General features: G+C 41.1%; 2 protein-coding genes across 2 annotated transcripts in view; one reads left to right on the forward strand and one right to left on the reverse strand.

Moving 5' to 3' along the window:
• LOC116059532 (tubulin alpha chain-like) overlaps positions 1-24,539 on the forward strand; it is a 370,798-nt gene that overhangs the window by 21,046 nt on the left and 325,213 nt on the right. The gene's annotated exons all lie outside the window — the stretch shown is intronic.
• Positions 1-24,539, reverse strand: part of spryd3 (SPRY domain containing 3) — a 58,773-nt gene that overhangs the window by 12,485 nt on the left and 21,749 nt on the right. The window contains exon 7 of the mRNA XM_031312765.2: positions 12,938-13,087. Within this exon, the coding sequence (XP_031168625.1) occupies positions 12,938-13,087 (150 nt within the window). The remainder of the gene's footprint in view (positions 1-12,937; positions 13,088-24,539) is intronic.

Here is a 24,539-nt window from a genome sequence, read left to right on the forward strand (position 1 = left end):
CAATCTGTTCAGCATATGACACGCTCCATCTTTAGACCCTCAAATCAGATAAGGAAAAACCTATATATATATATATTAAAAAAAAAAAAAAAACTAACAGGGACAGGAGGAACGAATCGAGACCTCACACCTCTACGTCACATGTTGATCATTTTCTGATAACGCCCCCTGGAAATCAAAAATGAACTGAGAGGTAGGCCTGTAACAATTATTACATAATTGTCCAATCGCAATATTTTTTTAAGTAATCGCCGTTTCTTTGTTTAACCGCAATTAATTGCTAACATTAGCTAAGGTCCTGAGGTATGACTGTTGATGGTTTTGTCAATTTTATGTTAATTTAAGAACAAAATACAGTTTTTTATGTTAATAAAGAGATGTAGTTTACTTCACAGGCTGTGTAGTTGTGTTATTATATTATCTGGGTCACGTGACATTATATATTTGACATTCACTACAACCAAAAGATGTATCCTGGATGTCATTCAAAACTTTTTTTTGTTTGAAAAATAAATACATAAATAACTATTTTTTAAATTTGACTGAAAGAGACACTTATATTGTTAATGGCAATTATTCCTGAGACAATTAATTGTTCAGTAACATTTTGAATTGTTACAGCTCTACTGAGAGCTTCCACACTAATTCACATTTTTCGCAATTTGGTCTGGCGATGCCGGGATACTGTCAATCGACTCTAAATTATCAAGTAAAAAGCCAGTAGCCGGCTTAATGTGCTGTGACCAGTGCAGTTTAAAAATCATGTTACCAAATGTTAACGCAATTTGGTCTGGCGATGCCGGGATACTGTCAATAGACTCTAAATTATCAAGTAAAAAGCCAGTAGCAGGTTTATGTGTTGTGACTAGGGCTGAACGATTTTTGAAAATAATCTAATTGCGATTTTTTCCCCAAATATTGCGATTTCGATTCGATTATTTTTTTAAGCTCTTTGTCTTCTGTATTATTCAACAAAGACAAACAATAAATCATTTTATAGTATGAACACACAATTACACACTAGACAGTTAAACAAGTAAAAATATAGTATATACACACACACACACACACACACAACAGTGTAATTTTTTACAGTGTACAGAGAGGAGCTGCCTCCAGCCCCTCCCCCTCGTGAAGTTGCGTGCTGCCGTGTGCACTTGTTCAGAGAGGCTATCGTTACGTTAGCTAGTTGCTGGTGTTATTGCCGTGGGATTAACTGTACTAATAAAACCGTTGAAACACCGCGGCCACGCTGCTGTGAAAGCTCCCCGAACGTCATTTATCAGAGTCTGGTTGTTACCCCTCTCAGTGGCAGCTCCTCCACTCCATATCTTTATAACGGAGCTAACCGCTAACCGGAGCTAACCGCTAATCAGAGCTAGTTGCCAACCGAGCCTTCAGTTCTGCGTGTCTGTATCCATTAACTGCACGTATGGACTCAAACCAGAATAAAACCCTTCATTTTATTAAAATGGCTGTAAAAGTTTTAAACTACAACTCAGAGTTGTTTGAATGACAGAAATCAGCTCAAGGTACAGTGTAGCGTTAGCATGCTAAGTTGATGCTTTCTCGGCGGAGTGCAGACTGATTTGCTCTCGCGAGTCATGTGACCAAATCGCAGCCTTTGCGATTAGGAAATCGCGTTTTAACATATCGCGATATTATCGCAAATGCAATTAATCGTTCAGCCCTAGTTGTGACCAGTGCAGTTTAAAAATCATGTTAACAAATGTTTTGTGATACCGGTCAGAGTCTGAGGATGTGTTTGTCTCTCTCTCTCTCTCTCTATCTGTCCGCATGTACAGTACGTACGCCTTTCTCCAGGTTTCACCATGCCAACAGAAATAACTAGTGGGCCAACTTTAGGATAAGATCAGAGCATGACTCAGAGGTAATTACCAGAGATTTTTTATCTGTCTTTTTGGCTGCACCTACATTACTGTAGAAACACATTACTGAACAAGATAGGAAGGAGGAGGAAGGCAAATGACAGTATGCTCCTCTTTCATCTCTCAGTAGGCTACATCTTCTAAATGCTTTCTTGATTACATTCTCTCTCAGGTGAACTTTCCCTATTGTTAAATTTCCCTACAGCTAGTATTAACAGAGAAAAAAAGGCAACCTTTCAATTTCATCTTGTCTAAAGAAAGAATCTAAAATATGACCAGGATAACATCCAAAACAGAAAATGTGCTTTCATGCAAACAAAAGAACCAATCCACTGATGACTGATGCAGAGACTAAAGAGGCGATACATTACTCTAGAACAAAACAGGGCCGTTCTATTCATTATTCCTATTAGCACCTGTGTGCAGAAATGAGTAATGGGAACACTGCGGACAGTCAGCTTGGTCTGGCCAGGCAGACAAGAGCGCAGCATTCTGAGGACAGGACATCAGGGAAACATCAACGATCCTGTCTGACAACCCCATTGGGGCTCGAGGAACAGGAAATTGAGATGGATGGGTGGAAAGTGAGAGTGAGAGATCGAGCGAGGGAAAAGGACAGAGTGAGAAATCAGCAGAGGAAGACAGAGAGACATGGAGGAATGCAGCTACTCCTCCAAGCCTGAAGCCCCTCGATCTGCCAAGTCTGCTCCTCTTCCCCCTCGTCTCAACCACAAGCCCAAGGATTCTTCTGGCTGGCTGGCATCTGGGCTGAATCGCCACAAGGAGGAGAGGAACGTCTGGGTGTTTTGCTCCCTGATTGATGATCCACAGACCCTGATCTGATCAGTGATTTGGAGGAACGCTCTGAAACAAGACAACATTAGGAACGGCTAAACAAATAACGGGTGGATTTATAGCCCTTTAATGGAAACCACAGACTTGTGTCTGATGAATGGATCAACGGTTAAATGCCGTCTTCTCGGGTAATTGTTGTGTCCATCATCTCTAATTCAAAACATCTATTTAGTGCTCTATACATCAAATAAATATGGTGGGTTAGTGGGAAAAAACTGAAGTAGCACTACCTTCTCTACACACTGAGATTGAAGCTTCATAATTTTACAGCATTACAGTATCCCAATACTACAGTATCTCCTATTTATGAAGAGTGGGGTGACGATGTCGCTCAGTTGACTACTTTGGTCCAGACTAAAATACCTAGGGCTGGGTATCATTCAAAAATGTTGATACCGGTACAGATACCGTGACTTCGATACCGGTTCCTAGACGATACTTTTTTCGATACCAATTTTATAAAACAAAAATAAATTACAACATTACGGCTAGGGCTGGGCGATAGGGAGAAAATCAGATATCACGATATTCTTGACCAAATACCTCGATATCGATATTGCGGCGATATTCTAGGGTTGACAATTGGTGCTTTAACAAAATATCTTCACACTTGGATTTTAGATAAATAATCATCTGTAATGTGGACATAATGTCTAAGTGGGGAAAAGGCAAATAATAGAACAGCTAGAACAGTCTGGTAAGTTCAGAAAAATCACTTTACTGTAATGTATCCTTTAAAACCAGGAAAAGACAACACTTTTGTCATACCACGATATTTCGATATCCAAAATCTAAGACGATATCTAGTCTCATATCACGATATCGATATAATATCGATACATCGCCCAGCCCTAATTACGGCACAAATCTTTTCATTTATGTTTCCGCTCTTACTATGTGAGCCCCGTCTCTGTGTAACGTAGAGTGTCTCTACGACGTGTAATGTTAGACAGCCAATCACAGACATTATTAGATCTTGGTAGAAGCATGCTGCGTGCTGACTGGCTCACTGACGCTGATGAGATTTACTCCTTAGGTATTGAAATTGGGTATTGAATGACGAGGCATTTTCCGATACTCGATACTTAAGAGGCAATTCGGTCGGTGCCTATAAAGTATTGAATTTGGTACTTAGCCCCAGAAATACCTCAACTACTAATGGATGGATTGCAATACAATTTCATACAGACATTAATGGCTCCCAGAGCCAAACATTTGGGGCAGTTTACACGCTAGCAACATCCATCATACTATTTGAAAATACAAAAATGTATTTAAGCTGAGATGCCAAAAAGCCATATTCCGTTAGGCCCCGAATATCGTGGGATACCAATGTTCGGCCAAAAAAATCAGTGCATCCCTAATTGTTTAAAAAATAACTAAAAACTTTGAGTCACAGATCTGGCATCGTCATTATTGTAAACTGCATATGTGCCATGCAAGACAGCTTGACAGGTGTAGCAACAGTAACTTAGGCGGACAACTACTGAACAATCAACTGGCAACAAACACATTTTTGTCTACAAACTGCAGCTGCTACAGCGTGATTCAAGAAAACAGAAACACCATCAAAAACATCACCATGTTATCTTTTCTTCACCAAGTAGTTTGCATTCATTGTGGTAGATATGGGGGAAAGAATGTCATACAGAATGTGTAAGTACCTGAGAAAACAATTTGACGGTGTAAAAATAAGATTTCAATCTTCAGACTCTTCAGTGTAAAAACAACAATTTTTTTTTTTTTTTCAGCTTTGAATTCTGTGAAGCACGGATCATATTGTTTTGTGGGACTTGGAACAGCTTTCCCTCTGATAAAAGAAACATTCCAACCTATTGTGGTTTGGAATTACAACAGTTAATGCTACGATTTTTTGTTTTTCAATCAGTGGTGGCGCCACTAAATTACACCTACACTCCTTCTCTATCAACATATAATGGAATGCATTTTAGAGAGCGAGACAGAGAGAGAGAGAGAGAGAGAGAGAGAGCACCGTGTTAACCAGCTGGTCCACTCTCACATGCTGGAAAACTTTCCAAACATGGTCACTACCCCCCGTTGGCCTGCAGAAGCCATCATTGAAATGCAAGCTGCTTCTAAGAACAACAAACACCGGCGTTGTGTCCACAGCATGGCGAAGCAAAGCCCCGCGGTATCAGATCCACAGCTGATACACCGGTGTCATCAGAGCAGCCTGCATTTCCACACGGTGGCAGAGTAAACAAGTCTGAAAGACTAAGAGCGGAAAGGTGCGGGCCGAGTGGGGAACCATGTGGAAGCAGATACCCATCATCTACAGCAACTATCACACTGGCATATCACAGAGCTGTCTAAAAAGATGACTTCCCACAGATGTGAGTGTATGGATGCGTGTGTGTGTGTGTGTGTGTGTGTTGTAGGTACAGTTTGTAGGGAGGGAAAGTAGTGCGTTTCTGTTTGTACGTGCCCACACATCCTCAGCTATAAGGGTTGGGCAGAGACTGTGTAGGGAACTAATGCAGGTCTGTTTGTATAACCTTGTGTCATCAGGCTAAAACCCCCAGCTCCCCACACGATGACAGAAAGCGTCTGACATCAGTAAAGACAATAACAGCCTGTGTATGTGTTTGGGCATGTTCAGCACTTTTTATGGATGCAAGTGCATATGCAAATGTTTTCTTGATGCAAACAGATAAAACTGAGCAGGTTTGTTGTGTTATTGAAATAAGTGGCCGAAAAAGGTGACATGACGGCGTGCACACATAGTGTTGAGCTTAGCAGTGTTCTACTCATATTATAAAAAATGTTGCCCTAATGTGTCCCCAACAACAAATTTTGCATTTTGGATCCAGGTAACCTTTTAGGGTTGTCAATATGGCAGGCACTAGACTGGTTTACCGGGTATAAAGCCTGACATCCTGTGCCGGATGTACCTCCCCTTCCGCTATCTCCGCTGTCTTTTGCAAGGGTACCGTCACAGCGTCCGGGGCTTAGAGCCCCCCAGGATGGTTGTGATTGGTTAAAAGAAATACCAACAAGCCAGAACGTCTTTTTACCCTATCCCAGAAATGTTAACTCTTGCAGCCAGACCATACCACTGCTGACACAGCGCTGTGGATGTCTGGCAATGCAAGACTACTCAGGTACTATCCGCAGACAATAACCAAGGTCCAACTCTGATTAGAAGACTACAGCTTAGGTTCCTGCCCCAACTCCCTGCTTCAGAGCTGGTACTGTCAAATGGCCCTAAACTATTGGGGATGAGTTTGGACTGGTCAAACGTCAGCCTTGAGACTGTTACAAGAGTACAGATTTCCCACTGCTAGAAAACACTTGTTAGTACCATTCATTTAACAACCTGGGAGCGGAATCTCATTTGGGGGCAGAGGAAACAAGTTGTGAACACAACATGCCAAATTTGAAATTGATATAGAGAACTATATTTCCTTCAGGAGTCTCTACCAACTCATGAGGGACATAACTGTCTCTCTTTAGCTGCTAAATCCTCCACTATGTTCACCAGCTAGTGTCCAACTGTGTCTGTCTGCTGTTTGGTGATGAGCAGGAAGTGTTGAGTCAGGTTTTAGAGCCTTTTCACTGAAAACAGCTGCTTGCTGTGGGCGAAAATGACGCTATGAGAGCGGGGACAGTGTCCAAAACAGTAAAGTTGTGGGGTGGACAGCTAAGCAATAATATAACACTATAATAGGTCTACAGCCATCCTAGGGACTCTGTGAGGCTGTACAGTACATAGATAAATGTGTCAACATAATGTCAACATTAGAGCTACACTGATAAAATCTGCGGGGCCGACTCCCTACACTCTTCCACCCAGTTACTAAGTAACAAGACACTGCAGTACAGAAACACCAACATACGTTAGCATTAGTTTAGAAACTGTCTTCATTGCATAGTTTGACCGACCGGCCCTGTCATCGATAGAGCCACACTAGCAAGGTATCTTGCCTTTCTGCCATTTGCAATCTCCCTTTCCACTTCTGCTTTCCAACGTTCATTCAATCATCGGACGCACAATAAATAAATTACAATAAATTATAGAGATAATCATCACTTTGGTGGTGTTGTCTTGTGTACAATCGTCAGTTCTCCAAATGCAGTGGAAACACAAAATCGGTGTGCTAATATACTAAAGGAACAGATTCAGTCCCTGCACTGAGGTCCTGTGGCTGATAGCTCCTCTTAAGTAGGGCTGCAACTACCAATTATTTTCATGACCAAACCCATCAAATTCTCACATTAGTGAATAGTGAAACAGCAAACGTAACGTGAAAAATAGCTGATCATTTTCTGTCGATCGACTAATCGAATAACTAAATCGTTGCCGTTCTAAACCTAAGTTACACCAACAAGTACTTCACACATTATTCGACTGGTGGTGCTGCATGGTCTGCATCTTCTACATCAGAGGCCTTGGCACAGTAACTGGTCCTTTGTTTAATCCTAAATTGACCCTCTTAGAATAAACAGGTCCACAGGAGCGGCACTGAAAAACGGTTAGTAGGACTGCTGCATCACAAGAGGAAGAGGAAGAGCGCTGTTCCCAGGACCGGGTCCCGGGGCATACCAGGACAGAGGAAACACTGCCATTCCAGTCTCCTGAGTAGTTTTATTGCTTCTTTGTGTTCAATAGCGTGTGTGGCTTTATTAAAATATTATGTACATGAACAGACAGTAAGGCAATACACTCGTCTGACACAGTGGGTCATTGGTGAAATGAGAAAACCATTCAGATACTGATGGCTTCTGAATCATATCCATCTCTTCGGTCCTCCATCACGACTATGACACCTATCCATCCACCTTCCCATTTTCAACCCTTTTCCCCTACCTCCTTCTTCACTTCCCTGTCCTAACACAGGGTCATGATCTTTTTCTTTTGTAGGATTCTGTTTGTTTTTCAGGACATGAGGGTTTTCCTGCTTTTTTTCCTGTGTTTTTTATATTCCGAATAGCTTCCCTTGATTTTTCTACCGCCCGACTTTCACACTCCCATCTACCCTCTACACCCCTTCCACCCCATAACTAAGCCTAGATCTCTCTTTGTCCCACAGCCTAGCAACCGCTGTGTGTACCGGATGAAAAACAACCGTGCTACCAAGCATATGCATGCTGTACATTCATAGAGACCCTTATCTTTAGAGGAATGAGAGAGAGAAAGCAAGAGGTCATGTCAGGGCCAGGAATTGCAGTGGGGTCAAAACGGATCTTAGATTATGAACACGCAAAAAAACAACACATGCCTTGCATACAAAACTTTAACACTTATCAAATGAATGCACAAATTCCCTGGCAAACTTTTGAAAACCAGCTAATTTAACATCTCAAACTACGACTTTCAGTTTATTTGGCATTTTCGCATTGGGATTTTGGCAAGAATTAAACCAATGTGCAGGGAACTGGGACAGTGTTTAGAAGGTATGATGTTTACAGGCCCGGACACACAGCTGATAATCGTCCTTTGGACAGTCTGGCGAGTTCAGTGACCCGAGTCTGTTCAGCTGCTTACACACCAACCGTCGGCAGAAAAGGCAGTTGGACTGATCAGTCTCCCCGAGTTTGTCAAAAAAATGCCTCAGAACACACCGAAGAGACGAGACGTAATACCTCTCCATAACAGCAGGCGGCGCTAATCTGTATTGTCGCCTAAAAATGAAAACCAGCAGCTGATTGGACGAACCCGTCACGTGGGTCTTGTTTCTCCGGAAAATCAAAGACAGACTGTCATGGCGGCTCGTTCAGAATACGATCTCATATTGTACTAAAATAGTTCACCGAAACGTGTTTCTGAAAACATTTTAAGCGAGAAATAGGCCATGCAGTTGCTGAATCTGTCTTCATTTCAGATCGACAAAGGTCAGTTTAAAAGATTTGTCAGATTTTGAGAGACTCCCCGTTTCTGGGTTAGCACTCTACCAATCAGATGGGTCATTTGAGTCCGACTGCCAGCAGTGCCCACCCCGCCGATTATACATGTCAAATCGGCCAAAATGAAGGACGACGGCCCCTCGGACGGACGACGGCACAGAACACACCGAACAGACTTGAGTCATTGACCTCGCCAGACTGTCCAACGGCCGATTATCGGCTCTGTGTGTCCGGGCCATTTGGTGTGTTTCATGTTACCCATCTGACTTTTCTGCCGACGGTTGGCCGTCTAGTTGGTGTGTAAGCAGCTTACCATGCGTGTGTGCAACTGAGGCTGATGGGAATGGCATTCGTTTTGCAGGTATTTGGCGCTAGAGGAAACATTGAACATTGGGGACGTTGAATGTTTGTACAAAATTTGGTGCCAATCCACGAAGTAGATTGTTGAGATACTTCACTGGATAATTGAAAACTGCTGACGGTGCTGGATGTAAAGTCAGAGGATCACCAAAGTAAGCTTTGTCATCTGGGGACTATGAATGTCTGTACAAACTTCCACACCAATCCATCCAATATTTGTTATGATATTTCCGTTGGGACCAAAGTGTTACTCTTCTTGAGAGGTGATCGGCGACAGCGGATGTCGAGATGGGAAGAGAGAGCGAGTTGGCAAAGGGGACGAAAGAGATTTGTAAAGTGAAGAAAATTGAGTACAAGGTTGAGCCTGAAGTCAGCAACCACAATATACAGAAAAAGAGAGACACAGAACAGTCTGTGGGGCATTAATGGGTGGATTTGTGTTTATATTCAGACCTCCTTACCACGGGACGTTATGTGAAAAAGACCAGCATGCAAACTTGCGACTGCTGTTGGGTAAACAGTCATTACCCAAGCCCTTCAATTTGCTACTTTATCACCTCTCCTGGACTTAAGCTTAATGTCTTTATAATGAAACGCAGATGCAGAGAGAGAAGTAGTGGAGCAAAAAGAAAGGAGAGAGGAACTCTGAGGAGGTAATGGGACAGGAGTTATCACCACTCAACTTCTTCCCCTATGGTAGCATCGTCTGTGCGTGTTGAGTGCATGTGTGTGCACAATTTAGCTCCATCAGAGGGTATACTAGTTTTGTCTCTCAATTCACAGAATTCAGTGCATATAATAGATATAGATTTGTGATTTAAAAGCTTAAAAGTTTAAAATTCACTTTTTTGCTGAGAAATCAGTATAAATCTCCTTGCTGATTGTTTTTGAATTGTGTACTCTACCAAAAATGAGACATTCAACTTTTTATGCAGAGATAGCACACCTGCATGTTCTTCAGGGAGTGCAAATTTTTGGTGCCTAGTAAAAAAAGAAATTCTTAATAGTCATAATTTCTACAGCCACAGGGCACAGTTCCATCTGTGATTTCAGCACAGTACATTAGTTACTCTGATCTCCGTGATTCAAATCATGACACAGACTACCCTATGTGTTACAAACAGGGATAGGCCGTTTTTTGGCAGTTTGCAGATTATCTGTATCAGTGTTTTATTTGCCTGATAACCCATAAAGTTAATGAATTTAGAAAGTGGTCTACTTTGTCTCCGCTACAGCTCTGTGTCTGTCCCTCTGCTTCGGTTTCACTCACCACTGAGTCTGACTTAATGTCCCGCCCACAACACTATCGGACTCTCTTTTACTGTGTTATGTTGAAAGCGTTATGTTCTAATTTATTACATAATTGATAAAAGCATTTCAACTAAGTTTTGTGCTGGAGTTTGTAACATTCTAAAATCATTTCGACTTAAAGATTTTCACTTTCACTGTAAATGCATATCAGTTATTGGTTTCAATAACTACTAATAATCGGTATCGGCCTCAAAAAAACAGCATCAGTCGATCCCTAGTTACAAGACTACCCGCTTCTGTGAGTTTCAACTAGAGCTGAACCGATATGTGATTTCAGGGACAGATACCGATTTTAGAGGGGAAAAATTCACCAATTACCGATATGGCGGCCGATATAATGAATGTTTGAGCTGGAGTGAAAATAGACTATGACTATGCAAAGGTACTCAGAAGGCTGCTTTCCTAAACAAATAACTTTATAAAAGAACATTTAACATTATGCATAGAATGTATAACATTGTCAACAAATTCTAGAAATGAACATATTGAAAAATATTTTATGAGGACTATGGTTAACTGCTCCTCAGATCTCTGCAGGGTAAATCCAGACAGCTAGCTAGACTATCTGTCCAATCTGAGTTTTCTGTTGCACAACTAAAACAACTTTTGAACGTACACATCTTCCACCGAAACAAGTTCCTTCCCGAGGCTATTTTGCAGAGGCACCGTTGCTCCGTCCGGTGCTTAGCACCACCCAAGACGATTGTGATTGGTTTAAAGAAATGACAATAAACCAGAGCATGTTTTTGCCCATCCCGGAATACTGTGTGGACTAGCCAGACCCTCCTCCGCAGCGCTCTGAAGGAGGGTCTGGCTATGCAAGAATTATCCTTTCTTCCACTTTCCACGTGAGGACAAACAGCACAATGGTACTCCCAAAAATAATAAATGCTATGTGAGTTTGCTGAAAAAGGGAGAAGAAACATTTTGTATCACCCTTCGAAGGATAACTATGCTATGTGCTCCTGTCAGTAGTGCACCACGGATATTGATAGCATGTCTTCTTAGCAACAACTGCTCTCAGTCAACAGTTGCTAAGGGAAATGCCCACCCAGAAGCGGTTTCCACAAATTTGTCCAAAAAAGGTTTTATCCTCTTTTGAAAAAAACGGAAAAATATGCACAGTAGCCACAGCATTATAGTTTAATTTTCCTTGAACAGAAAGTTTAACTTTAAGGGTGGAATATGTGCAACTCTGCCATCGCAAGAGCAGTGGTTTGGCAAGCAACATATCTATGAAGATGGTAAATTACTACAAGCGCTGATTCACTGTTGTGTCTTATTGTGTAAATATCAGGTGGTAGATATCAACGACTTTGCAAAAGCCAACAACCCTAACATATTTCCAAATGACATGTCATTCAGTGACCTGCGCATCCCTTTGTTCCTGTTTTATATAAATAGGCTCTGAGACCTTCAGAGATGTTGTACAAGTTTCATATTTTATTTTTGTTATTAAAAAGGAGCAGAGTTTTGACCCTGGGAGAGACGGTGCTGGCAGCTTTCCACAGGCCTTGGCTGTGGCAGTCACTAATATTTCACATTCCCAACACTTTCGAGGCTGAATTTACAGGGAGCAAAACACTCACAAATCATGATCCCATACTGTCGAAGAAGTCAGAAGAATAATATTAGGTAAAATGTTATGCAAATAGGTTTTGTGAGAGAATCCATCTATCAGAAAGCAGACAGTCGTACAAGTTTAGTCCTGCTAAGCTTAGTAAGGAGGATTCAAAATGGCCCTGCAAGATCCTAAACTATTACTGCTTGTACTTTACATCCTTGCAGCTGTGTATTGAAATGTCTTGATATATTAACCCTTGTTAAAATGATTTTCTGCATCTCCTAATGTGCATCCTTTTCACTCAGTTCCCACACATCTACACGTTTGTCTGTTTCATTCTTCAAAGCAGTTCAACATGGTAATAGTCACTTGCAGAGCTGCAGTGCTGATGCTGAAATGGGAACCGCATGTGCATTCTTTGGAAAAAGAAATAAGGGTTCAAGTAAGAGCTGTTAAAATTTCTCCAATTGTGTTTTCCTCTTGGAGGTGTTTCACCTACCCAAAAAGTAGGCCATTACATCCAAAGAGAATGGCTGAGCTGCTGGATAATGGGAAAGAAAGTAAAATAAAGCTTTTGACAGTATCACCGTGTTTACCACGAGTAGAACCTATTTCACAAAGTCCATGTCCTCTAAAAAAAAAAAAAAAAATGGCTTGGATCCAACATTTAAAATGACAAGAGCGCTGCTTCTCGGAACATTTTGCACATGCCAATTACTCGCCTCATTCCCAATTCAAGTTTTTGTCAAAGTTTTCCATCATTAGTGTGTTTTGAGCTCAACGACTTGTTATACTATGGGGACCAGAGGGGGAGAATGGAAGATCAGCGAATGTGAGGCTTATTCCTGCAGTCCACATCCCACGAGTTCTTTGTGCTACACTGCCTAATGTAAAATAGTGCAGAAAAATGGGGGAAAGGACCAAAAGTACAAAAGAATGTGCTTCTCTGTTGAGGTTAGGTGTGTGTGTGTGTGTGTGTGTGTGTGTGTGTGTGTGTGTGTGTGTGTGTGTGTGTGTGTGTGTGTGTGTGTGTGTGTGTGTGTGTGTGTGCGCGCGAAGTTGTCAAAAGTTGTTCTTTTCTTAGAAAGCTCACCCTCCTTGCCAGGCCCAGAGCAATGTAGCACTTCTCTCCAGCATCAACGATCTCTACTTCATAGTAGTGGCAGCGGGTGGTTAGTGGCTGGCGGGCCTGAGCCAAACCCACGTCCATGATGCTTTTTCCTTTGCCAACATACTCCAAGAGCTGAGGGAGGGGATAAACAGAGGGGGAGAGAAACAAACATGTGGGTTAATAAGAACTATATAAAAGGGGGCTAATTGAACACAAACATGATAATGACATGTTTTTGGTCAAGCTTTCACATGACAGTGACATGACAATAAAGGCATTCATTCATTCATAAAACAACAATGTCCACACTAAGGGGCCATCCACACAGTAACGCTTTTTGGTGTAATGTTTTGTAACATGTTTTGCATCGTTTTGGCCGATCGTCCAAACGAAAGCTTTATGCGCATGGTCCGCCTCTTCTTCTCCGTTTTTGGTGAATTTCTGTAGCAGAAACAGCGCCACCTATAGGCCTGGAATATGAAGTAGCGTGTTGAGTCATTTACAAATGGATCCGTTTGGACGCAAACATTCTCGAAACGATGCCAGGGAAGACGGGGGGGGGGGGAGATCGTTTTGGTACGTGTGGACGTGGCCTAAAGGAGTTAACGTGCCTCAAACAGAGTCATTGTCAGATCATCTGAAACCCCCTAACCTCAACTAGAACTGCAATCTGAGTGTAAAGCAGGAAATGTGCTTATATTTTAGCAGAATTGGTTCAGGGGGGTTGGGACATGAGTTACAGGTTGCGGTCAAGGCACCGAACCCCCAACTGCTCGGGGCGCCTTTCCATGGGCAGCTCCCTCACTCTGACATCTCTCCATTAGTGCATGTAGAGGTACTGAGCATGTGCGTGTAATTCAGGCCTGTGTGTAATAACAACAGAGTGAAAACACTGTAATTTCCCCTTGCTGGATTAATAAAGTATACATTATTATTTTATTATTACTTTTATAATGAAGAAAATTTAAAAAAAAATCTGGTTATTTTAAAGCAAGTTCTGAAATTACAGTATAAGGACCATCTTTTTGCTTTATTAATGGAAAGAGTTTTACTGCGTCTTTGAGAGAGGCCATTCAGAACAGCTATAAACACTTTTGCCCTCAGACGTGGCGGGACGACACATCGTACAAAATAGTTTGTTTGAAGCACACCTCCGCCTCAAGTTTCTCAGTAAACCCAGTTACTGCTGTTATTTAATTTTCCTGACTTTCTTTTTATACTTTCCTTTGGTTAGTCAGGCGACCAGGCCCAAAGGGCCGGCAGTGATGTAAGTCTTAGTAAGTGGGAAAGTTGAGATGGAGACAAAAGATTGAAGACACAGCAAATCAAGCTTGGGCAGGAACCCTGGGCTCAATGTTGCTCCAGAAGCGAGAGACTTAACCACGCAACTAGCTTTTGCAACTGTGTCCTACGTGAGTGGGCACCATGACAGACTGACACTTCCAAACCCAGTCAAACCCTCACTGAACCGCCCACGGTGACTACAAGTATCAACAGCCACTCAGTGATTGCATTTAAAGTACCTGGGGATAATGCAATTACTTTCAGGTCTATTTTGGTCTTAAGCATCTAAACAGGTGAAGATGGGTGGGTACAGGTAAGTAGGTGGGCAGCTAGGCAACGACAAAGCCTTTAGGCTGAGCAGTGTTTCCATGCCATGTGAGTGCATGTGTGTGATTGCGTGAGTATGTGCACAATGAAGAATACGCCCCCAGTGTGAAAGGCTAGCATGACAGAGAACATTCAAACCATGCCCATACCGAGGAAAAGACATTTTTGTAACTCGGAAAAAAAATTGCATCATAAATTCAGCACGGCATCAATGGCACCAGGGACCTTTGTTTGCTACCTCACTCCCTCCTCTTTTCCTGGTCTTTCTCTACCATGGATTAAAAATGACCAAAAATGAAGCGAGGACCCAGTCAAAAAACATGCACAACAGAACTCCTGGGGGGTGAAAAACTCCACATGGCACCTTTGAGAAAAACATTCAACAGGAGGGGATCACACCATATGAAGAACAGTCGGCCTTCCGGGATTATTAAACTAACGCCTGTGTCTACAGTTACGCAATTCCATCAGCTACTACTGTAGTTGTCAGTCTGGCTGCATGAAGCTGCAGAAATACTGCTGTTGAAATAGTCACAAATGGGCCTTGACCACAATATACATACAATGTAAAAATGCTGGTAGACCTCTGCAGCAATAATTTAACATTTACGCTGTTAAACTAAAGTAATTCTATAATGTTTGTACTTGATGTCTGTTCGTTTTTGTACTGTTAAACAGCTTGTAATTTAAAGAGCAACACTCTGTAATTGTAGATTTTTTTTCACCATAATGAGTGCCAAGTGCCATAAGTGCTAACTTCTCCCTAGTGTCTTATTGCAGAGTGCCGTTGCTGTGCATTTTTACACTTACGGAGACAAAGAAAATCTCTTCTGATTAATCGTTCACATAGATAAAGTTACAGAGCCGTCAGCATTATTCTCCACCTTCTTTATTACAAGACACGTTTCCATTCAGTTGTCAAGTGAATTTTAAGCTCGACAACTTTTGAAATGTGAATTAGGCGCTTTTCCATCAACTGGTTTGGAGCAAATGAACTCGGCTACGGCGTAGTTCCAACAGAAGTTGGCGCCATAGGCTATAGCGTGGTTATAATCCGCCAGTAAACAGAGTAGAAGAAGTAGAGGTTGTGAACCGGAAACAAACAAGTTGCCTTCTACCGCATCTACCATCTACGAGAGAAGTCTTCAGGAATCAAAAGTTATTCGGCAAAGGCGTTTCCATATCCCATTTAAACCACCAATCTTTTTTTTTTTTTTTTTTTTTTGACAGAGGCCAAAAACACCTCAAGCTAGAATAAAAACATTTTTGCACAATTCAGGAAGTTTAATCAAAATTTGCCGTTTCCATACAGCTTTTCTAATGCGATACTTTAAAAACATGCATGCACTTTCGTGCCTGGACAACAACAGTTTTGGGAGATGAGGACAACAGTTTCGGTGTGATGAGCATTTAACCACACCTTCTTTTTGCTTCTTGCTGCTGAGTAATGGAAGGAGGAGAGAGACGAAGAGGGCAGGAACAAGAGAGACGTAGCCTTGAGCAACGCATGCCTCACTGAGATATCTGACAATCACCTGCTTTCTCTCTCACTGCTATAATTCGGAGTGTTGAGAATGGTACTGGTGGTGTGCAATACCGTGTTTTGTTGAGTTGCTGCCTGGGAAACAGATGTAACGCCCAGAGAGTGGTCCTGCCAATTTCCTGTCACACCTAATGTAGGAACTTAAAGAAAGGTGAAACTGAAATTAAGAGAACTCTTCTTTATAATGTGGTTCACACTTGTCAACCAAACTGATCTGATTAGACACATCACGCAACATCTTTTGAGTCCACATAACCTAGCTACTTACTTTTGTCTTTAATGCATTTATATTTTTATTACATTTTGTTTTCTTTTGGATTTGCTTCTTTGTGTAATTGCTTTTACTTGTAGTCCTTGTAAAAGTTTTTTTTTTTTCTTCTTTCTTTTTGTCTCCTCCTGCACATTTCTTCTTCAGTGTTATTTATTCTCTATAAATAAATCCTTATAGTTTGTGTTCCTAAAAAAAGATTTGAAAAAAATATTGACATTAAACTGTGAATGATCTGGACCAAATGTGCCACTTTAATTTAGAAAATACATGAGCTGGCCTTGTCCTTGTCCAGAGGCTGCGACACCCTGCTCTAATTCATCTCTCACTTGGGTTGGATGCCCTCCAGTAGCTAAATCCGACTTGTCCATCAGTCACTTTTTTGTGCATAAGGCGACCAAGATGAATATCCTGATGGACTGAACACCACCATCATAATGCCACAGCTGGTTACAGCCACTCTGTCATTGCTGTTTTTTTAATGGGCTAGCAGCAAACAGGTGATGTTTGTACTGAATACATCCACTCGTGCTGAACGGTGTTAAAATGACTCTACCTAAACCATGCAAGATTGTTTATATTACTATGAAGCAACACTACATTAGCTTGTTCTTTGGAGTTATAAATCATCCTTACACAACCGCTACAACTCACTCACCGCTTATTCATTAAAAGTTCTAATTTTTTGAAACGGCATAATTACTCCCATGTTCAAACTCAACCCAAACGACGCATTAAATACCATACATGCATTTACTTTTTATTACGAACAAAATTTGTGTCATTTCAAAATCCACAACAAATCACTCGCTTTAACGACTTTCTTGTTCAAGCATGTAATGTGTCGTGTGACAATTGCTTTGCTGAAGGACTGACCTTGTTTGACTGGGTTAGGAAGTTCAAAGAGGCACTTAGCACCAAAACAATATGCAAAAGTAAAAACACAACCTGTAATTACCTTAGAACTGACACAGTAAGTGAGGTGGAGTAAGGTCAACAAGTATTTACTGTTAAAAGACAAGATGGTATTTGCCTGGATGCGTGCAACATGCCTTACGGCAACATCCCCAACTGCAGCAACACTGAATGAAGTTCTGCAAGATATCAAGTGACTACCTTATGTTCCGACAGTGATCTGGTATGATACCATGGCAATAACATTTAAATGCCATGCAACCGCCACAAGTTTTTTCCCCGAAACAACGCCCTTAAACGATAGACATGCAAAGTCACTCTGCAGGTTTAATCAATCGTCCCTCTGAGATTTCCAAAACCTGTAAGAACCAAGGACCCTTCACTGACACCTCATCACTCACTGGCCATGTGGAGCTTTTCATCACCTTTTAATACACTCTATTTATTATCACCATTACCACTGCTGGGAAGATGTTGCCCGAATTAACTTGCGGCTCCAATGCCAGCACGTCACCAGTGCTGAATTATTTGGACAGTCGCAAAGCGTAACAGTTTTACAGGAAGGTTGCCACCTTCGGGGGGAAAAAAAGCACCAGAGAGGGAATGCCATAAAAAGATGGAAAGTCATATAGACTAATTTATTCATGGTTTTTATGCTTTATGATGCCAAACTAGTGTTGTATGTTGAAACAAGTGCACTATTCAAGGCGATGAGGAAGGTGTTTTAACAATTCTCGAGGATCCAAGTCAATACAATTGTCCAGAGACTACACCTTAATAAAAACTTTCACCTGAGCCAAAGTTGGTACAGAAAAATACTACAACGTGAGACAGGTGCGTCGGAGGGAGACAAGCAGGTCAAAAGTAGGTACGTAGTACGTTTCAAAAGTAGGTACGTAGTACATTTCGGTACTGGACCATCTTACCGAAACATTGCCTACTATTAAACTTTATGTATGTTTTGCAAGTTATTTTGACAGTGCGTGGGAGTTTCTTTGCTACCTGAGCCAAAGTTACAATTTGTCAACAAAGTCTCAGAGGTCCAGATTTTCTAACATAAAGGCTTGTATCTCCACTCACAATATAGTATGTGGGTCTGCCCTCCAGGGACATGTGAAGTGCACATGTGAATAGGAGGTCAGTAAGTGCCGATCGGTGGTGGGATTTGTGAAACATAGAAATAATTACAAATTTAAAAAGGTGCCCTGTGGGGCTTTTTGTAAACAATGTGTTTACATTCAGTGTTACTCGCAAAAAAAGTCATGACACAAGGCGAAATGTTGTAAGTTACCAAATATAACTCTTATTATATGAGTATGTGTGTAGACCACTGTCATTACTGTATATCACAAAGTAAATACATTTATTTAAACAGCTACTGATACACCATTTTCCACAGATTAAAAAAAAAAAAAAAAATGTAATCAAACTCAGAATGTTAACACATCTTCACCACAAGCAGAAAAACACTACGCTAAATTCTGCAGATTTTCATTGTGGATCACCGCTGAAAATTGGAGGGATAAAAAAATCAGCAGATTCCTTTTGGGCCTGCAGATCATGTACAACACATGCATCTAATGTTGGTGAAACCTGACGCTCAACTTTGAATCACGACAGGACTCCTGCAGAGTCTATAAATCAGACTTCACTCCGGTGATCTTGTCTTTGCCACAACCAGCCAGCATCCACTTAGTCCATTGACTTTCCTTGGTTTAAGTCATTCATAGTTTCCTCTTTTCTCACGCAGCTCAGTTCAGAGAAATGGAAGAAAACCGGGATGATGCCACCGCTAGGCCTGGGAGGATGCAACCATAACAACATGATGGGAAAGTTGTGAACTCTCATCCAAGAGCAGTGTCATGTTGGGATTCTTGACTATTGTTCCCAGAGGAAGGAAGGAAGGAAGCAGGCAACCTTAGAGGGGCGTTGGTACTACAGCTGGCTTTTGGAAATGGAAAAGGTACAATGATGATTATTACTTGACAATAATTGGTGCGGAGATGCCCTGGAGAGGACACTGCAATGTGGAGCCAAGTTTAAAAAACGTCCGGCCACCATTACAGCACGAAAAATGTGTCAGAGGGTATGATACATACATTTTGATAAGTTTAATCTCTACATGGGGGGAGCGGTGGAGAGAGGAGGAGGGAGTGAACATGGGATATGTGCTGCGAGGGAGCACCGGTACACTTGGGAAAACTAATAACTGCAGCCTCGGGTGCTGTCCACTTACTTGTCGGCCCGCTCATCCGCAGCTGAGGGGATTAAGTTGGTGGGCAAAGCGACTGCTGTGACAACAGGAGGCAGAGGATTGGAGGCTCGTGTTCGCACTGAGCCGCACGTACGCAGTGGAGAGCCAGCCAAATGTCTCCTCTCAAGGAAAACAGCAGAGCAGGAGCATGGTGGCATGTGGATTTTTATCAAACATGGTGTGTTTGTCTAAGACACCTTCAGTCATGACAAAGGTAGAGAAAATAAATCCCTCAAGGTGAGCGCGATGAGGTAATCTTATACAAATCTAGAAGTCAGATCACTTTTAAAGCAACATTTCATTGACTGGTGTTAAGCAGAAAACTTGAAAACTAAATCCAACCGATTAATCAAATCTTAATGAACGATGAATGAATCTTTGCTAGTTTAAGACCGACGCAGTTGTCAATTTCCCGTCCAACGCCAACGTCATTTAAAGTGCTCATATTGTGCTCAATTGTATTTAGAGGTTGTACCAGAATGTGATTTAATTTTACCATACATTTGTTGTACTGCACATTGCTGCAGCTCCTCTTTCCCCCCTGTGTGTTGAGCTCTCTGTTTTAGTTACAGAGTGAGGCATCACACTTCTGTTCCATCTTTGTTGGGAGTCGCACATGCGCAGTAAGTACAGCTAGCTAGTCAGTAGCAGAGTATGAGGGAGTGCCATGCTAGCAGCTAGGCGAGCATTATAACGTGTGTTACAAAGTGACACACGTTCGTCACGGAAGTAAAGGCTGGACTACAACAGAGCTGTTTGGAGCAGTTTGTGAACAGTGTTTTCTGTTGGAGATGGTATGTCCCTTTGGTGTGGACTTTGGGCTTTTTTACTTTGTAAACCTATAACGTGCACAAAAACATATATAAACACAATAAAGGAAAGGGAAAAAGCCAAAAAGCATAATATGAGCACTTTAAATAGCAAGCACACCTGCGCCCATCTGTGCGTCCATGGGCGTGCTGGTCTTACAGGGAAGTGTGTTCAGGTGCATTTTTGGCGTATTGCTATCTTGAGGCAGTGGAAAGTGATCGCGCCATTGACCAACAAAAACCTGGTCTAAAGTCAATAACAGGCATTTCATTGTTATTTTAACAGCACATTAGTAAAATGTGCCAAGAGTTGTGCACAGCGTGCACACACTATGCTTCTTACACACACAGCAGCACACAAAAATGCAAAAGATTATTAATAAAATTACAATGTGAAATACTATTATATGATATGCTTGGGCGCTTTCACTTCACGCACAAGCAGATCAGTTTCATGTGAAAATCTCTCCTTCCTGCTTAGCAAATCCGCCATCATAATAGCAATGCGCCAAGGTACAAACACGCCTGGCTTTTAAAAGGAATGGGAGATGACACTGATTGGTTTATTGCATGTTACTCCCAAAACACACCTATGATTAATTAAGACACTAAGTACAACCCGTTGACTCCAACCTGTGGCCTTTTGCTGTATGTTATTCCCTCTCTCTCTCCTCTTTCATGTCTTCAGCTGTCCTCTATAAATAAAGGCCTAAAATGCCCAAAAAATAATATAAAAAATAAGGCCTGCTAGTTTGTTAATGTCAGTGATTCAAATGATTTTCTTTCCTCTTTTAAGAGTAAATTAGTAACTAAACTAAGTGTTGCTGCACTGTCCTCTACTGGTCGAAAGGTAAAAGTCTGTTGAACCTGTTGGGCGTGGTCGGGTGGGGGCTGTTGTACTTGTGATCACACACAGCTTTGAGGTACCGTTGCACTACAGTGCACCATTTAAAGCTCTAATTGTTCTAGTTTTGGTTGCTGTAAAACACTTTCTAACATGTTTTAAGGGCTGGGGAGTAAACTCTGAGCTCTACATAATTTCTGTAAGTGCAATAGCAAATCTTAAGTGTTTTGCATAGAGACTTTATGACTCAACTTCATAAATGTACAGATGTAATAGGAGAAAAGGAGAGATACTGGAGAACCAAAAAAAAAATGAAAGAACTAAGGTTTCTGGTGAGATGAGTCATTTGTGTTGCTAGCTAGCTACAGCTAACATCTGTATTGTCAACATACTGGCTCTTGGAGGCAAACAAACATGGACTCCAAAACCAGTGCAGTGGTTAAATTGGTGCAAATACCACAATGGTCATGTTAACTGGTTCATTACATGGCACCGTTTAAAAAGAAGAGTTTTTCCGTTCCCAGTTTTGGCAGTATTGATATATTTACAGTATATGCAGCCACGTCTGAACTAATGCAACCTTAACGATCACGTACTGCCAGTTCAAGAAAAAACAACCTGCAAATGACTACAGTACTAGGATTTTTTGTTTTTTTTAATTTATTGTTCTACATGATAGAACGGCACATAGCCAATGTGCTTAAGATATGGATGCCTTTGTTTAAGCTCTAAATCTATGCATCATTAGAGACAGGGAAAACAAAAAAAATAATGGATGGCTGATCTTTTAATATGTCCAGAAATTCAACAAAAAAATAAGACAACCAAACTTGGCAGCATTGTGCGCCTCCCAAAGAAGAATAAAGTTTTCTTTTCTGGCTTGTTGGAAGCATTGTGGTACTGCTTTTTAAAAAGGAAGGATAGGAGGTGATGTGACTGCCTATGACTCATCTCAACCCTTCACACACCCGCTGATAACAGTAATAGATTATTTAATCCCAGTGCGCTGCGCGCCCCTCACAAAAATAAAGAAAGTGTGCTGTCACAACATTAGTACATGTCTGTTCACTAAAACAGAGCCCTCTATCTGAGTGATTGTTAGGTTTACACATCTCCAAGTGTAATAGTAGTATTGTTTATTCATATTATTACATTTCATTTTGGCATTGTGAAGGCTCTGTCAGATTAGGGCAATTATTATTATTGTTACGAAGAGGTCAAGTTTACTTGCATGAGACCATTTGTGGTTAAAACATTGTAATGTCTATATACCATGAAGGCGAATGAGGAACAAGGTGTGCATTTGCTTTTTTCTTATCTTTTTTAGGCTCTGTCAGATTAGTAAATTTGCCAAATCTAGGGCGCCTGGGTAGCTCACCTGGTAGACCAGACGCCCATATATAGAGGTTTACTCCTTGACGCAGCGGCCGCAGGTTCGACCTCGCCCTGCGACCCTTTGCTGCATGTCACGCCTGCGACCCTTTGCTGCATGTCGCTCCCCCCCTCTCTCCCCCCATTCATGTCTTCAGCTGTCCAACTGTATATAAATAAAGGCCTAAAATGCCCCAAAAATAATCTTTAAAAAAAAATTCAAAAAAATCTGCCAAATCTGATAATTTTTTAAATCCCCAAAGATGGGTTAAATAAATAAAAGTATAAATGTTTCATGTTGTTAAAACCAATGGTTCTCCTGTATTTTGTAGTAGCTGTACATAATTGATCCTCTGGTACCATCAATCTACTAAATTAACAGTGTAGTTCAGGGCATGGAATACCACGTGCATATGCACGGTAGTGCATGTCAAATTTGAGCTGTGTGCATGTAATCCTCACCTCTACATGCACCGGTGCACGTAACTTGGTACAGTACACAGAAAATATGTTGTCCAGGGCTGGCAACTCTCACGCACTGACCATGAGACTCTTTTTGAGAAAATGAAAGGGAAAGTTGAATCAAAATTACATTATTTAACACATAGATGATTTCCTAATATTTAAACTGTCATAAAAAAGCAAATGTTGCAGCGGTCGATGTTGGATTTCTTTCAGTCTGATCTGGCCGCGGCGGAAATGCCGAGAACGAAGAGTACACCAAATAGTGCTGTAAAAATATTTCATAAATATATAATAAATAAATAGTGTATGTCATTTTAAAAGTTACATGCACCAGTGCAATTATATACTTTATATTCATTGCAAATTCTGCACTCAACCCATTCACCCTCTTTTTTCTTATGCAACAGTTATTTTGTATGTATACATTTGTTTTTCTGTATTTAATGTTTAATATGTGTGTTTGTACTTATTGTGGCAATAAAACATTTTCTGATTCTGATTCTGATGTACACAGAAAAAAGTATTTCAAGCCGACACAATGCAGAGATAAGCCTTTTTTTTTCCAAGGTGTGTTACTATTTGGCAGAGTTAATAAATTAAGGGTATCTGCTGCTTTGGCAGGCATCAGAAGTTCATGTTTACATTTTACATAATGACGAACCTGCTTTCATCACATATCAAAGCTTCCAGTGAAACTCTTTATAGGCAAACAGAGCCAACAAGGGCACAGCCATCAAATTAAAATTCACTCCATTTACTTCAGTTTTCCACTCAAGTAGAACCATGAGGGCAGAGTATTCATTACCCTGAACAAATGGCCTTCAGATGAGTAATTAAAATGTTGAAAAGGAACAAAGAGCGTAGCAAAATAAAAGGATTATCAACAAAAAAAAATGAAAGAGGCCAGAATGAAAAAAAGTTGCCTCCCTGAAAAGGAAAATTTTCTTTTTGTACTAACTTTATCAGAGGGGTTTCAAGGACAACCAAGATTAATGATAGAAATGTGATATTTAATGACAAGAAATAGGATATTTAATGACAAGAAATAGAAAGAGAGAGTTATAAAACAGATAAGACACTTTAGTAGATAGACTAGAAGCAAGAGGGGGGTATATTTGGCGAGGTAGTTGTGATTATAGTGGGCAGAAAACTAGAATCACAAACCCACTAATCTAAACAGGAGTGCCTCCCCCTCCCCCCCCCCACACACACCCAACTGTAATCTAAGCAGTTCACAAAGGCAAAGACTTAGCTGCAGACAAGTCACTACCATCACCATTGTACACTGTGCATTCTGCGGCTTTTCAGAACTGCCTCATCAAAAGCATACCAGTTAGAAAAGTAATCTATCTAGCAGCAATCTTTTCCGTCAGTCCCCCCCCCCCCCCCTTAGCAATCAGTAAGGACAGCTATCATATGGAACAGTTATTATCCACACTTACCAAATAGCAACGTGTAAAAACTACTTCCCTGTTTTGACCAAATGTTCATGAGGGGATGTTAG

The sequence above is a fragment of the Sander lucioperca genome, chromosome 12, assembly GCF_008315115.2.
Source record: "Sander lucioperca isolate FBNREF2018 chromosome 12, SLUC_FBN_1.2, whole genome shotgun sequence".
Lineage (NCBI taxonomy): Eukaryota > Metazoa > Chordata > Actinopteri > Perciformes > Percidae > Sander > Sander lucioperca.